Source organism: Delphinapterus leucas, chromosome 18 (genome assembly GCF_059928025.1).
Source record: "Delphinapterus leucas isolate spDelLeu-1000000601 "Yukka" chromosome 18, BTC_Dleu_Yukka2, whole genome shotgun sequence".
Lineage (NCBI taxonomy): Eukaryota > Metazoa > Chordata > Mammalia > Artiodactyla > Monodontidae > Delphinapterus > Delphinapterus leucas.
This window is the reverse complement of record NC_143146.1, coordinates 63,420,548-63,437,722: the sequence shown is the minus strand read 5'-3', so window position 1 is coordinate 63,437,722 and position 17,175 is coordinate 63,420,548. Positions and strand designations below refer to the sequence as shown.

The following is a 17,175-nucleotide window of genomic DNA, read 5'->3' as shown; positions in this document are numbered from 1 at the left end:
GGGAGCAAGTGGCCTCCGCTCCTGAGTGACCGGGACGAGGAGCCGTGCGTCCGAAAGCCGCAGGCGGTTGTGGCCTCCGCCCGGCCCCCCTCCCTGTGTGGCCGAGGCTCCAGCCCGACAGCAGCAGCAGCAGCAGGCGGCGGAGCCCCTCGCCAGCCCTGGACGTTCTAGATCACCCCTCCCCGCGGCTTGTGGACCACGCTGCCGGGGTCCCACGGGCTCATTGGAAACCCTGCTGGCCTCGAGGAGAGGAGGGACAGCCAGCCCTCCTCACATCCTGTGCCGTAGCGTTTGGGATGACTGCCTGTGAAACGAGGACAATCCCGCTGGGTCCAAAAACTTAGCTGGGCCTGTCCACAGAGTTCAGGCTCTGGCGCTTTTTGTTTCTTTTGGTTTTTGTTTTTTTGTGTTTTTTTTGCGGTACGCGGGCCTCTCACTGCTGTGGCCTCTCCCGTTGCAGAGCACAGGCTCCGGACGCGCAGGCTCAGCGGCCATGGTTCACGGGCCCAGCCGCTCTGCGGCACGTGGGATCCTCCCGGACCGGGCCACGAACCCGTGTCCCCTGCATCGGCAGGCGGACTCTCAACCACTGCGCCACCAGAGAAGCCCTCTGGCGCTTTTTGACGACACCCACGTGCATCGCGTATCCCAGACCACCACTTACCTCAGGTGTCCCTGTCTTTTCTGCTGGCGCCATCTCTTCCTTTTCTGTCCTTGACCCTGGGGCTGTGGCACTCCGTCGTCTGAGGGCCAGGCTGATGTCCTCACGTCCCCACAGCTGCTCTGCAGGGGGCTCATGTGCTCTTTCCTGAACCCCTTGCCCACACGGCCACCAGAGAGCCGCCATGTTTCTTTCTCCTCGGGGTGAGGAGAGGTCTTTGTTGCTTACGACCCTCTTCTCCGTGGAGTCCTGGCTTCTCAACGCCGCCGAATCCAGTGCTGTTGCTGACTGTCACTGCCCAGCTGGAGGGAGGGTCTCAGAGCCCGAGACTTGAGAAATTCGGCTTCTTGGGGGGGGGGGGTGGTCCGGGGGGACCCAGGGAGGCATGTGGTGCAGGAACCTGCTTGCTGCGTTCCAGGGGCTTCAGTTACATGGCCCACTATGTGACTGTCACCCCACGTGGTGCATTGTGGGAGTCAGGTCAGTGCTGCCCCAGTGCCTACAGCACTCCGGGGAAGCGATACCCAAACAAGAGAGGAAATCTCAGTCCTCCACACGCATTGACTTCTGCACGCAGAGCTGGTGCCTTAGGAAGGGGGTGACCACAGTTTCCCAAGAGAACATCTGTTTCTAACTTTAAGTGGCCTTTGTGGTTGCACAGCATCGGAGGGGCAGCAGTGGGGCCCATGGCGGACTCAGAGCTTTGTGGTGATTGGCAGACCACGCAGGGTAGACTAGTACTATCAGAATCTTAGACTAGGCAGTGCAGAGCCTGTTCTAAGTTCCAAGGTGAAGCCCTTATCACACACATTTTAGTTAGTTATTGTCAGTTATTTTCCAGGGGGATATAAGCACTTTTTATAAGTTACCTCTAATCCTCCCAACAAGCCAGCAAAGTTAGATAATTCACAGGCGGGAAACAGGCTCAGAGAAGCTAGGAATCCCACCCAGGATCACACAGCCAGTATACGTGGCAGAAGAGGGATCTGAATTCATGTCTGTTGGCTCTGAAGTCTTTTCTCTAACTTGGCCCTACCTTGAATATTTTGCTCGATAAGAATAAACGAGAAAAAGGCCCTTGCGCTCCCGGAAGACCGAACCTGCCAGGTGATATATTGCTGACTTGGGGTGAGATCTGACCCCGAGGTCATGTCATGTTCCCTTTGGATGGTTCCTTTCCATTTGCATATAATTTAGTTTTTGCTGGGTCTTAGCCTCTAAAGTTGATGTGCAGGGTTTTGTGTTTTTATGGTTTCCAGTCTTCCCTCCCCTCCCCAGCCCCTTCCTGCTCTGTGTTCCCAATTGTGCCCTCTCTTTACTCCTGGCTGTGCTTGGGAAATGTGTCCTGTTTTCTAACTGGGCTAATCATTGTCTAAAGAATCTAATTGTATTGATTTTTCAAAAAGCTTTTAGGACCATAGATGTCATGTTTATAGGGACATGGAAATATTTATATAAGTGTACAGAAAATAACCTTTCAGAGATGTTCAAAGCATAAGTTTATTTTGGTCAGAAAAGAAGAATTCCTATTTCAAAAACTTTCCCATGCTACATTAGAATAAAGTTTCTTTTTCTATTCATCTAAAAATTTGCCTTTGGCTGGCTCCGAGTGGGAAGCGTGTAGGAGCCAGTGCAACGCCATCTTTGGTGAGAACCTTGAGGTGCTGGCTTTGCTCAGTGCCTTTTCAGGGGGAGAAAAGAATGCGGTTTAACAGTGGAGGCCAGGAGGGTGGCCCGAGCCCTCTGATGGGCCATCCCAGCACTGTGTGAGCCCCTCTCCCGAAGGCCTTCCTCAGTGGTCTGTGGGGAGAGCTCTGGAAAGCACCGCCTCAGGGTACCTGTCCCGCTGGTTCGGACACGGGCCTAGGTGACCCCATCATATGCACTTCCCTGGTTGAGGGCGATTGTCTACAAATGGCTGTTCTCAAATGCACACATTTAATCAGAACGGCTATATTTTGGGATCCTTGGCCCTGAAGGAATCGGGTGGGAGGGGTAATAGAAAAGTCTGGACCAAAGTGCTGTGCTGGGAAGGCTCTGTGGGCATCTTGTGTGTGTGTGGTGGGGGGGGGAGCTGTACCTAGAGGTGAAGTGACAGTGTCATTCATCATCCAAACCAGGATACTTTTAAGAGTGAAAGGAGGTGCTATTAACAATTATGACAGGGCAACTGGCCTGAACTGGGACTACCCAGGCAAACTGGGACGTGTGGTCACCTGCCTTAAAGGGGAAATAGACATTTTGCTGTCGTCACCAACACAAACTGTAACACTTCAGAACTTTGCCCTGATTGTAGGTTCCACAGACATGCTGGTGACCTAATCCTTCATCAGACTGAGAGATTTCCCCCTCTGTCACATCCTGATACCAACACTTCTCTGTAGAGTCATTAAGGTGACTGTCTGGCAGCTTGGTGTCAGTGCACAGCTGGAGAGCCAGGCACGGGCTACGCCAGGTGCCCTCCAGCACAGCCTTAGGACTTGACACCCGGCCTGGCTATGGGAATTTCATGTCGTATGCACGTCCCATTGTGGAAAGGGAAGGTTGAGTCCATTTCTTTAGAAAATAGACGTTTTCTAAAACTTGAGCAAATTTCCCTGATAGGATTCCACATGCACCCGAATAAATCATAACATCTGTCCATTCCTGATAACTTTTCAGCCTTTAAGACCTTAGTGAAGAATTGTGATAGGATTACCTATTAAATAAATGAATGTAATAATTCTAGATTTTCTCTTTCTCTTAAACGGCACCTGGAAATTGACATGTCCAAAAATCGGTCCCCAAATTGTTTTGCTGGTTTACTGTGGAACCAAGACTAATAAAAAAATGACCTTTATTTTAAGAAAATCCAGCGTAAGCCAAACTCAGCCAATCAAATAGGTGAATTAGAAAAAGATTTGAATTGCAGAAGGATTTTTTTTTTTTTTGCTTTGAAAAATTCATGATGGTACTTCAGCAGCTAAGTTCCCTAATGTGTATAAAATTATTCTGGAGTGAGAAAAGTTTTATTTGCATACAACTTTTTCTTCACTGCATCTTCTGTTTTAAAAGAAAGTAAGGAGTAGCATACACGAAGAAATGCTTTAGGCAGCCACTCGTGCTGACGCTCGGTTTCCCCTTCAGGTTACCTTGAAGTGTGGGAAAGCTGAGTTGGTATTGGAAAGTATTGCGGAGCTCTTAGGAATGAAACCACCCTCCCCTCTTCATTTTCAACCTCAACTTGGGCGGAGACATGAGCACCATTGTTTTGGTGCCTTCCAGAGGGAGATGTCTGCTTGTCTGCCGTGTTCCTTTGTGTAAAGACAATGACAACAGCTGAAATTACAGGATAGAGTGTGAGAATGTTAAATAACGCTGTGAAATCCCAGAGTCTCCTTTACTCTGTTCAAAAAGATTAAAAAAATAAATAAACTGATGGAAAATCATCTAAGGGCTAAGATGAAAACAAGAGCTAATGGAAATTTAACATTTTTTCCCACTGAAAAGGAAATGGCAATCATTTCTTCTTTATATAAACATGAAACTGCTTGTAGCAAAAACTGAAGCATGCAGAAATTTATAAAGGGGGGAAGAGGCTGCCATAATACCACCACCCCAAAAAAGGAAACCCCATGGACACGATTTCATGGAGGGGTGTCCTTTGTGAGGGGACAGCACTGGGGCACTGAGAGAGCGAAGCCTATCTGCCCATGGGGGACCCAGCTCCCTGACCACGTTAAAACCATCTGAGCACAGAGGTGCTGTAGGGGCCCTGTTGTGAACTGATGGCCACCCAGGTACCCGTAAGTTCAGGGGACAGACAGCGTTCAAATACTGTGGGTGTCACAGTTGGGTCCATCACTTTTGGGCCAGCTGGTCCTCACAGTGGTGTGAAGAGATACCTGCGCCCCTGCCCCATTTCAACAGTCAAGCTGACTGTCCAGGAGACAAGAGTCAGGCTGAGTGTTCAAGCCCATTTGCTCCGGCCACAAAGCCCGTGTGCCCCCCTGGGCTACCCACTCCCTGCAAAGGTGATGCTGGATACTCTCCTTAGCAGGAGAGGCTGGGCTTCCTCGCCACCCTTTGGTGCCTGGCTTGGGACACAAGTGTTCTTTGGCAGGATAGTGTGGTTTATCTCAAGAGCCACCAGGTGTCTCTCTGACCAAAACAACTTCCCAGTCTGCAGCCAGAGCCCAGATTCTCTTGGTCAGTTTTTGGAAGCATCTGGAAATTCAAATAGACATCATCATAATGAAAATGGGGGTGATGGGGCAGAGCGTGAGGCTGGAGTTGGCCCTGGCACTGGGTGCCTCCACGATGTGTTTATATCGGTACTTGCAGCCCAGGGCTTGAGCCTTCTCAAATTTGCTCTTAGCCGTGCAGAGTATATCAGTGGGATGACTCAGCAGTGACATCCCTTTGTTGTCACGTGTGCCTTAGCGTCATATAATATTCCTGCAAGTTTAGATCTTTTTTAAAAAAATAGAGTTATTTATTTATTTATTTATGGCTGCATTGGGTCTTTTTTTTTAACATCTTTATTGGAGTATAATTGCTTTACAATGGTGTGTTAGTTTCTGCTTTATAACAGAGTGAATCAGCGATACCTATACATATATCCCCATATCTCTTCCCTCTTGCATCTCCCTCCCTCCCACCCTCCCTATCCCACCCCTCTAGGTGGTCACAAAACACCCAGCTGATCTCCCTGTGCTATGTGGCTGCTTCCCACTAGCTATCTATTTTACATTTGGTAGTGTATATATGTCCATGCCGCTCTCTCACTTCGTCCCAGCTTACCCTTCCCCCTCCCCATGTCCTCAAGTCCATTCTCTAGTAGGTCTGTGTCTTTATTCCCATCTTGCCCCTAGGTTCTTCATGACCTTTTTATTTTTTTTGAGACTGCATATATATGTGTTAGCATACGGTATTTGTTTTTCTCTTTCTGACCTACTTCACTCTGTATGACAGACTCTAGGTCCATCCACCTCACTACAAATAACTCAATTTCTTTTCTTTTTATGGCTGAGTAATATTCCATTGTATATATGTGCCACATCTTTATCCATTCATCTGTTGATGGACACTTAGGTTGCTTCCATGTCCTGAGCTGTGATGAACATTTTGGTACATGACTCTTTTTGAATTATGGTTTTCTCAGGGTATATGCCCAGTAGTGGGATTGCTGGGTCATATGGTAGTTCTATTTGTAGTTTTTTAAGGAACCTCCATACTGTTCTCCATAGTGGCTGTATCAATTCACATTCCCACCAACAGTGCAAGAGGGTTCCCTTTTCTCCACACCCTCTCCAGCATTTATTGTTTCTAGATTTTTTGGTGATGGCCATTCTGACTGGTGTGAGATGATATCTCATTGTAGTTTTGATTTGCATTTCTCTAATGATTAGTGATGTTGAGCATTCTTTCATGTGTTTGTTGGCAATCTGTATGTCTTCTTTGGGGAAATGTCGCATTGGGTCTTGGTTGCTGCATGTGGGCTTTCTCTAGTCATGTTGAGCGGGGGCTACTCTTCGTTTTGGTGCGCGGGCTTCTCACTGCAGTGGCTTCACTTGTTGCAGAGCACGGGCTCTAGGCACGTGGGTTTCAGTAGTTGCGGCGCACGGGCTCAGTAGTGTGGCTCACGGGCTTAGTTGCTCTGTGGCATGTGGGATCTTCCCAGCCCAGGGCTCGAACCCGGGTCCCCTGCATTGGCAGGCGGATTCTTAACCACTGCGCCACCAGGGAAGCCCTAGATATTTTTTTTAAAGCTTGAACATTAAAAACAAAAAGGCTTTAAGGGCTCACAGTGTTTTCAATGGCTCCAAAGCTCCAAGTTCCAAGACTCCTGTATTTGCCTTGGGCTTATAAGCCTTCACCGCAAGCCCCTGGCAGGAGTCTGTCCCCAGCAGTGTCCAGGGCCCCAGGGGGCCGCTTGATCCTGAGGAGGGCTTACCTGCTCCAGATCTCTGTTTCCTCATCTATTCAATGAGCAGCACTGCCCTCTCGACTGTCGGGCGGGATGAGGATGGAAGGGGCATCCGTAGGGACACCCACGCGAGAGCAAGGAGCCGATGGTCTGGGGTAACCTCAACAGCAATGGGCCTGTCTTCCAGTCTCCTTCAGATCTTCCTGCCTTGTTGCAATTTAAATACCAAAGTGTGATCTGGGGCCTGGGCTTTCACATCTGTACAAAATGGGGATAATCGTAGTTTCTACCTCCCAGGGCTGTGGTGAGGATATAATGAGGTCGACTGGGGAAAGCACATCCTGAGAAATGTTAGCTGCCGTCGTTGTCACTGATGTTGTGTGATGGTGGCTTTGTCCTAGGAGGAAGAAACAACCCACAGCCTTGCTACCCCCAGCAGGTAAAAACCATCTTTGTATGTTTCCTGGTTGAGCTGGAGGGAGCACCTACTTATGGGTGTGCTTCTGAGACTTCATGGACCTCGCAGTTTGCTTTAAAAGGAGCGGCCTGGGCTTCCCTGGTAGCGCAGTGGTTGAGAGTCCGCCTGCCGATGCAGGGGATGCGGGTTCGTGCCCCGGTCCGGGAAGATCCCACATGCCGCGGACCGGCTGGGCCCGTGAGCCATGGCCGCTGAGCCTGCGCGTCCGGAGCCTGTGCTCCGCAACGGGAGAGGCCACAACAGTGAGAGGCCCGCGTACCGCAAAAAAAAGAAAAAAAGAAAAAGGACCAGCCTCAGAGTTGGGCAGACCTGAGTTCAAAACCTGCTGCTACCCCTTGAGAAAGTCACTCCGCCTTTCTGAGCTTCCGAATCGGCATAGAAGGAAAGAACTCCTGCTTCACCGGCTTGTGAAGGTTAAATGAAACTGTGGATGTGAACACCTAGCACGATGCTTGGCACACGGTAGACACTCATGACAGGTAATTATCGTTGGAATGACACTGACATGACGTCCCCCAGCAGGGGACCACGTGGTGAAGACTCTCCAGGAGATTCCAGGATTGTCCTGCAATGGGATGCAGCCTCTGAGAAGACACTTACCGACTGTTTGAATGATGCTGGTTCCCAGTGGGAATTAGGGAAATGACCACAGAGGACGCTAGTCAACAAGAGCTGTGAAAAAAGTAAGGTGGTTTCTTTTGAATGTGTCGGTTCAGTTTAGTTTAGAAGGCAGGATCTTGTCTCACTCGACTTATCTGCATTATATTTAGAAGTGTGATCACTTCCCCCAGTCTTTTTTGACATTTTTCCCTTCTCTCCAGGGTAGAATTACGTCACCTCAGGTATGGTTTCCTAAAAAAACGCACTAACATTTGATTAAAATAGAACAATCTTGCTCTGCTATTTCTGATGACTCAAACTTGGGGGCTAAATATACACCCAGCACAGAGGTGTGGTGTTTCCATCACCAAGGTGGAGTGGCCATGACACCATGTGGATTCAGTCTCTGGGTCACCAGCCCTCAATAGGGCCCTGGGAGAATCCCGCTGGGGTCTGGAGGAATACGGTGGTTTTATCAACTTCTGTTTTCTCCTTCCTGCTTAATAGTTAGAGTTAAGGCTAAATTCCATATGTACTTAGAATACAGCTAAATTTTGAAATGTATTACTTCTAGGAAAGTAAAAGAGATGTATGCGGCCAGTCTCTGGATTTAGATACACTTAAGTTTGGATCTAGTGGGGTTTCCTGTAAAGTAGTAAAAATACTAGATACCTCAGGATGGGGACTTCATTCTCCATTTAAAGCTCCACCCACTTCTAGGTAATTTTTTTTTTTTTGGCTGCGCCACTTGGCATGTGGGATCTTTGTTCCCTGGCCAGGGATCGAACCTGTGCCCCCTGCAGTGGAAGCGCAGAGCCCTAACCACTGGACCGCCAGGGAAGTCCATCTAGGTAATTTTTAATGTGCATGCCTCTTTACTTATCATTTCTCCCCTGTCCACTCTGAGGACATTCAGTGCAAATGACTCCAGCCTTCCTTCTCCTCTCTGTTCATCCCCCCACCAGCCTGCCTCCCCCCTCCCCCCCGCGAGACTCATGACCACCACACACACACACACACACACACACACACACACACACACACACACCTCTCTAATGGGCAGGATGAGATTCTGTGACTTAGGAGACGGATTTAGAGAGGAGAGGAAAGTTGCATCTTGTCCCTGTATTGGGGAGGAGGGTCACGTGTGACCTGGCCATTGAAGGGTGGGTTGTAATTTCATGGAAGAACATGGAGGGAGAGGCCTGGAGGGGCAAAGGGGCCTTCAGGGCAAAGCCAGTGGCCAGCCTGGTTGGTCAGAGCTGTGTGGCAAGTGGTAGGGGGAACGTGCAAAGGGTATGGGCTATAAAGGAAGGTTCTGGTACACGTCTCTCTGTATCTCTCTATAATTAACTCAACTTAAGCGACATTTGGGATCTATCTATCTGTCATTTATCTATGTATCTTCATTATATATAGATATACATGGATGTGTATACACATATATATTTCTATATATGTATATATGTGTGTTGCTATTGTTAAAACATCTAGATTAGTAAAAGGAAAGAAAAAGGTTATTTCTACCTTTATTAACATCTGTTGTTAGAATTACTTCCTTCTTTCTTTCAAATTCTATTGGAAGTGCTCATAAGCAATACTGTTGGTGGTGGCATAAGAGAGCAGCTGAGAAACTATCAGAAGGCTGACCCTGTTTCCACGTGGTTTTAACCAGTCATGTCCTGGGAGTCATGCTGAGGTGCTCAGGAGAGAGGAGCCCTTGGAAGGAGCACACACAGGAACCCTGTCCTCAAGCGGCTTCGTCGGGTCACCTGAACACAAGCAGTGGAGTTTGGGGGAAGGATTAGACACTGAGTAGGAGCTGAGCCCTGGCGCACTCCTTTTAAGCACAAGAGATATTTACAAAGGAGCCACTGAGGAAAGTGGCCTGGAAGGGTGTCGAGGAGAGGGTAGGATTTGTGAAGCCAGCGTCGGGAATGTAGGAGGGTTGGCCTGAGTGGGGTGCAGGCCAGGGTGGGCTGGCTGAAGCCTACGTGAGGCTGGGGGATGTCAGGGGGTGCTCCACAGGAAGCTTCTGGTTGGCTGGCTGGCCACCTCCTGCCAATTCTTATTGCATCAACGTCTCTGTGAAGTCTTGAGCATGAAAACCTGAGTTTCCCAAGCATACTGAAGGGACCACAGAATCTCTCCTTCCACGATACAATTGCCAGTGGGTGCAGAGGCAGGATCGTGATGGCATAGGGTGTTCCAGGAATGCTCCTCAGAGAGGGTGAGCACTGAGTGAAGGTCAAGTGTACGAGGGATTTGCTGAGCGGGAGAGGAGGAGGCATTGGGTCCAGGTGGTGCGTGTGGAGGAGAGAGTGGACTGGCTGCTGGGGACGAGGGGACAGGGGCTGAAGAGATGGGCGGGGCCGCACTGTTTGGAGGGAAGCGTAACTGGTGCAGGACAGGGAAGCAGGGACAGCTGGGGGTGGGGTCCTTTTTTCTCCTCCCCCCACTCCGGAGACTCTGCCGCCCCTCCCCACCCCCTCCTCTGAATAGTGGCCACAAGAGTGCAGAGCTAGGGGTCCTGGGAAGAGGAACACGTGCCAACCTTGGCCCCTCCTGGCCTCAACCCCGCTCCAGGATGGTGAAGACCCACCACAGGCCCGGAGGAGAGTTTAAACAGCATCTGGGCGGGGCTCCTGTCTCCAGAAGATCGTGTGACAGTCCCAGTCAGGGGTGACAGGCAGGGAAGGCAGAACACTTGTCCATCTGGGGCAAGGCTGAGGAAGGTGTGCTTTCCAAACCCCAGTGGAATACGAATCCCTTCTCTTCCCACCCTGCCCCACCGGGGAGCGGGAGTGATGTTTATTCATTAACTCAGAGAGAATTCGCAGAACCCCAAAGGATGCTTCTTCCAGAAGCATGCCCCAAAGCACGTGCTCACCTGGAAATCCATCCAGTGGATGCAAACGGGCTGGATTTTACCTTTGGAAGGAAATTCACCTTCAGTGAAAACTGAGGGGCTCCTGGCTTTGGAGGAAGGGGCTCTCGTCTCTGCAGGAGGAGGGCCCAGAGCCTAACTGGGTTGGAGTTTTTTCCTCCCTCCCCTCCTCTCCCCTTTCTCTTTCCCCTTCTCCCCTTCCTTCTTCCTTCCCTCCCTCCCTTCCTTCCTTTTCTTTTCTTCTGTTTTTTTTTTAACAGGTAGCTTTGGAGCTGTTTGTCTCTCAGGATTCCCTCACATCCCTGACGGGGCCAGCTGCGGGGTGGCTGCTAGCCTGCACGGACCCCTGAGACAGGGGCTCCGGCCGCCGGCTGATGCTCTTCCGAAACTTCGGTGTGGATGCAGCACAGCTGGTACTGTTTTGTTTCTCCTGACCTTGACAAGCTACCCTTTCTGTCGCTGCCCCAGGTCATCATGACTAGGGACAGAGAGGCCATGTCAGATCCACAAAGCCGGCTCCTCATTAGCTCATTTGGGTCCTATTTCTTTTCTTTTTTCTTTTTTTGGTGGTACGCGGGCCTCTCACTGTTGTGGCCTCTCCTGTTGCGGAGCACAGGCTCCGGATGCGCAGGCTCAGCGGCCATGGCTCATGGGCCCAGCCGCTCTGCGGCATGTGGGATCCTCCCGGACCGAGGCACGAACCCGTATCCCCTGCATCGGCAGGCGGACTCTCAACCACTGTGCCACCAGGGAAGCCCGGGTCCTATTTCTTGAAAGTCCTCATCGAATGGCTCTGATGCAAGGCCTAAACAAGGGGCAGGGAGGCCTGAGTCACAGGTCAGACCTCAGAGTCTAAAATCGGAGTGGGTTTGACAAAAGATTGTCCTCCCACCTCCTGGCACTGGTGGGCTGCAGTGTGGGTTTCCCGGGGACTCATCTGGATTTGCTAACCCAGAGGCTCCTCCAAGAAAACTGCCCAACCAGCTCCACAAGGTGACGTTCTGTCACCTGAATCCCATCCAGGATTCAAATAGTGCCTCCGTCCAACACCACACACCGGGGTAGACAGAACAATGACCCCCCAAAATACGCACTTTCTAGCCTTCAAACCCTGTGACTGTTATCTTACCTGGCAAAGGGGGCTTTGCAGATGTGATTAAGTGAAGGATCTTGAGATGGGGAGGGCATCCCGGATTATCTGGGTGGGCCAGTGCAGGCATTATGAGAGGCAAGTGGGAGGATCAGAGTCAGACAAGGAGGTATGAGGATAGAAGTGAGAGTCATGTCTTTGAAGATGGAGGAAGGGGCCACAGACCAAGGAATACAGGCGGCCTTGAGAAGCTGGAAAAGGCAAGGCAATGAATTCTCCCCTCAAGCTTCCAGAAGGACCCACCCCTGCTGACACCTTGATTGGAGCCCATAAGACCATTTTGGGCCTCTGACCTCCAGAACCGTAAGACAATAAATGTGTGTTGTTTGAAGCCACTGAGTTTGTGGTACTTTGTTACAGCAGTGATAGGAAAATAACCTGCCCCCCTAAGGTCTCTGCAGGCGCCTGGGCCGATCGGTCTTGGGAGGGACAGCCTGAGCCTGCCCAGACCCTCCCAAGCTTCTCCAGAGAAGGTCCTGAAGCTGAGTGAGTCTGGAAAACACTGGTGTATAAAAAGGACTCTTTAATGCAGATGACGTCTCAGAGCACTTAACGTGTGTATCTGTCTAGTGAGGCTTCAAGACAAGGGCGTGTGCAGAGGGTTTCCTGGTGCTCTAACTGTGAAACTCCTTTTCAAGTGATAACTCACACGATTGGATGGTCTGTGAAGATTAACTGATGTAAAGTCCACCTCTCCCCCGCCTGTTTATCTCCATCCTGTGACCCCCCCCATTCCAACTCTCCCCTTTCCTCTATAAAAGCACGCACTCTTCCTTGTTCTCTGGATTTGCCTATGGTCTGCCAGAGCTTGCATTCTCAAATTGCAATTCCTTTGGCTATTCCCAAATAAATTCATTCTGCTGGTAAGATAACTGGCTCTTTTATTTTTAAAATTAACAAAGTCTTGTCTTTTAACTCTCCAGTCTTAGCCGGCTTAAGACAAAGTAGTTTCACTTCATCTGAAAAACTACACAAAGTAGTCTTTAACTGGCCTTTGTGAGAAGTCTGTTTAAGCACTCGTGCAAAATATAGGCAACACTCTATTTTCCTACTGAGTATAAAGCATGCTGAGAATGTGTTCTTTGATCCCAGGCATATAAATCACTATTAAAATGCCTCATGGACTCGTCACTACCAACTTCTTACCTGTATTTCCATAAAATAATGCCATTGGCTCTCTAGTCCTTTGATCCTGACCTTGATGATGAAAGCTTTATGGCCTGCTCCCTCCCTTCTTTTCTTCCTCCCTCTCTCCTGCCCTCCCTCCCTTTAGGTTAAGCCATTATGAGTTAGGTATGATGTGCTAATAGCATAGAGATAAGATGACTGTACTCGCTGCTTGGTGTTGAGTGGGGCAATAAGAAAAGCAAACAAGCACAGTAACGTTTTTTTTGTGTGTGTGGTACACGGGCCTCTCACTGTTGTGGCCTCTCCTGTTGCGGAGCACAGGCTCCGGACGCGCAGGCTCAGCGGCCATGGCTCACGGGCCCAGCCGGTCCGCGGCATGTGGGATCTTCCCGGACCGGGGCACGAACCTGTGTCCCCTGCATCGGCAGGCGGACTCTCAACCATTGCGTCACCAGGGAAGCCCCACAGTAACGTTTTAAAGGGCCATTGGTAGGTGACCCACAGAGGAAAGTGGCACACTCGCCCATGTGTACACAAGGAAACCTACAAAGGACAGTCACTGCCACACTGTTTGTACAGGAAACAGCCAAGATGTCCACCAGTAGGGAAATAAAGAGAAAAGTTGTGCTGTGTGTCATGTACCGAAACACTCCGCAGCATTCAAGATGCATGAACCAGATCTTCCTGTATCAATATGGGTAACTCTGGAAAGCACAATGTGGAGGGGAAAAAGTTACCGTCAGACACGTAGAGGGAAATTGCTTTCTGTAAATTTAAAAAACAAAATGGTTCCATATATTGTAGACACAGACTTCTACAGTCAAAGTATAAACATAGTCCGGAGATACTCCCTGAGTTCAGAACAGGGGTTTCCTCTGAGGAGAAAAGAAAGAGAATTGGGTCTGGGAGTGTTTGAGAGGTATGTTAGGGTGTTAGGGTCTTCCACTATATTTGTAACATGTTGATTCTAAAAATATGGAGGAAATATGCCAAAATGACAGCACTGGTTAGATCTGGGTGGTGGGTACATGAGTTCTGTTATATTACTCTCTCCCTCTCTCTCTCTCTCTCTCTCCACATATATATATATATATTTTTTTCATATGTATAAATTTTTAAAAATACGCGTGGGTGTGGCATTTGGAGAGAAGCCATGACTGAAGCTATAGAGTCAGGGCATCTTCACAGAGAGCTCAAGTAAAGCAGTAGGCAGGCCCTGCACTTTGAGTTGTGACACAGAAGAAGTGAGCAAAGACCTTGGAAAACACTTATTTTTAAGGGACAAGGTAGAGAAAGAGAAGGAACAGAGCCAGGAGCGATGTGTGAACAGGAGGTCCAGCAAAGAAAAATTTTTTTAAAAAAAATTATAATGAAAAAGGTCAACTGGTCCAAGTGTATACAAGTGCAGAAAATAGCAAGGGGAATCCCCATACACCCACCCGAGCCTCTCCTTGAACTGAGTAACTGTCACGATTTTGCCAAATTTGCTTCTTCTATTTCCTCTTTCCTTTTTTCCCCTGTTTTGGTTGGCTGAAGTGGTTTAAAGCAAATCCCAGACCTCATGTCTTTCCACCCTACCACAGTGTGCATTTCTGAGCTATCCAGACGTTGAGAAGGATTTTTAAGGAGGGAAATGTCAGCGGTAGTAAATGTTGCAAATGACCTGAGAGACGAGAGGACCAAGGGGCTGTCACAAAAACTTCAGGTGTCAGAGTGGACATGTCTGAGGGTCCTGTGCACCGTGGGATTGGCCCTGGATGCCGCACGCAGCCTCAATAGAGGCGAGACAGTGGGGGAGCGCTGGTATTTCCACTGTGACACATATAACCTGGCTGACCTCTACTGCCTGGCTTTCTCCACCTCAGGATAAAGTTCCTTAGCCTCGCTGAGTGTCAGTTTCCTTGCTCATTAAAGGGGCTTAATATGACCCACCTCATAGGGTTTTATGGGATGAAATGAGGTGTTACATGGTGCGTTCCATGATCCAACTCATGTTGGCCCATAGCACCTTGGAAGTGGTCCTCGTCCCTGGGCTAAGCTGAACTTGGCAATCAAGTGGGCACTTTTTACAGCTTGTACCCCTGGCTTCCTTCTTCCTGATGTGTGTTAAGTGGAGACTGTGTTGGCCTTCCCTGGTGGTGCGGTGGTTAAGAATCTGCCTGCCCAATGCAGGGGACACAGGTTTGAGCCCTGGTCTGGGAAGATCTCACATGCCGTGGAGCAACGAAGCCCATGTGCCACAACTACTGAGCCTGTGCTCTAGAGCCCAAGAGCCACAACTGCTGAGCCCGCGTGCCTAGAGCCCGTGCTCCACAACAAGAGAAGCCGCAGCAATGAGAAACTCGCACACTGCAACTAGAGAAACCCCATGCGCAGCAATGAAGACCCAGTGCAGCCAAATATAAATAAATAAATACAATTTTTAAAAAAAGAGACTGTGTTGAAACATGAGGACATCTGGAGAGATCTCAAACCCTGCAGAGTGCAGAGCAGAGGCTCAGGGCTTGACGGCAGCTAATTGTTCCCCGGCAGATGTCAGCTTTGCCTGACTATCTCTCTCAGCGCGTTTGCAGCTGTACAGCAGGCTAACAGCCTCTGGCATTCTCCTCCTGTCTCCATCCTCCCAAATGCACCCCAAATCCCAGCCACGCTGCTTAATTACCACAGGCCCACCTGACGGCAACACGCTTCTATGATTTTATTTGTCATCTTTAGAGCACGTGTAGGATTTTTTTTTTTTCCAGAGACTTCAGAAGTTTGTCCTGTGGATACATTTTCCAGGAGAAAATGCCAACAAATAGGGCAGGGCTGAGTTTCCTAAATGTCCTGATCCCCTGGAAGCTTCTGTTCTTCAGCATCCCCCAGGGGGACGTGTGCTATAATTGCTGCAGACTTGAGGTGGTCCTGCTTCAGGCTCTGTAGCCCAGAGAGTCTCACTTCCGCATCAGTGCCTGGCCTGGATTTGGGTTATCTGAAGCTGCCCCTGCAATGCAGCTGCAAATCCAGAGAAAGAGGAACGCAGAACCTGCTCACCAGGGAACAGCTCGATAAGTACATGTTGTCACTGGCGAAGAGAGAGCTGGCAGACAATATAATTACAGTCATTCCAAGAGATTCATTCTGCTGAATTACCCCTTTAGGGGGCAGCCCTCCCATTTCTTTGGTGCCAGTATGATTTAAAAAAAAAAAAACAACTCATTGGTAAATTTCAAAATGCTACAGGTAAAAGCAAACTGCTTTCCTTAGCTCCTTGGTTATTTGTTTAGGATTTTATGTATCTCGTTAGAATTGTTTTGCAATAGATTGAGGTCCCTGGCCCTGCCTTTTGGGGGAAGAGAAGAGTCCAAGATCAGAGGGAGGAGATGACCTCAACTGTATCCCATGGAAACATTAGCTTCAGGACAACAACAGCACAGACCAAGCCCTGGCAATGCACTTTGTCTACTCATCCATTTCTTAATTTGGTGTCTGAATCAACAGCCTTTGTGGCCAGAGAGAGGAAGAGGGGAAGTTGTGAAATTTCTTTCCTTGGGAAGCTTGGTTTAATGGACACCTGTTTGTTGTGAATGTCAGACAGAACCCTGGGCTCAGGAGGGTGGATTTCATAACTCTGAACATCCTTCTCATAACCGTTTCCATCAGTCTGCTTTACAGATTCCGAAGTATTTCTTCTGCTTCATTTGCTCAGGTATCCATTCATCCATTCAATGAGCATTTATTAAATGTGAACTGTGTGCCAGGACTGCACTGAGCACTGGGGATACTGTCACTGTCTTCCAGGGGCTTATAAGCCAGTGCAGCAGGCAGATGTGCAGACAGCGTGGTCCATGCCACTCTGGTGGGAAGCCCACGGCCTGGGGCACCTACCCAGCCTGGGAGAGGGGACAGACCAGGCTCCCTGGAAGGGACCTGAATAAATAACTGGGGGCTGCCTAGAAAGGAACTTCGGAGAAAGAACGAAGATGTTTAGTGGGAGATTCTTTAAAAGTATGGCCAAGTGATGCACTGTGGAAACCCTCTTTCCAATCTCACAGTCTGGAGCTGGAGATCCACTTCCTGTGAAGGCACTGTGGGCTGGGAGCTCTGTCAGGGATGCATAGGTTGTGCTGACCTTTAAAGGCGTGGGTGACACCTGAGCCTGCTGCCTCCACATGCAGCAGAGAAGGCTGCTTGCAGGGCAGTAACGCAGCCACACAGAGAAAAAGCATGAAAACCCAGGGCTCAGGAGCTTTGCCTCCCCTCAGTTATTCAATCACTTCTAAGTATTCGTTGAATACCTGCTACACGCACTGGTCCAGGCTCTGGGAGTACAAGCAATTGAATTGCTGCCCTTCGGGCCTGTATGTAATGATGGGGAGAGGGC

At 49.4% G+C, this 17,175-nt stretch overlaps 1 protein-coding gene across 1 annotated transcript in view; it reads left to right on the top strand.

Annotated features, from left to right (window-relative positions):
* The window catches only part of ATP7B (ATPase copper transporting beta), a 61,876-nt gene extending 53,263 nt beyond the window's left edge, over window positions 1-8,613 (top strand). The window contains 1 exon segment of the mRNA XM_022574758.2: window positions 1-8,613. Within this exon segment, the coding sequence (XP_022430466.2) occupies window positions 1-171 (171 nt within the window). The 3' untranslated portion in view covers window positions 172-8,613.
* Window positions 8,614-17,175: the final 8,562 nt, after the last annotated feature.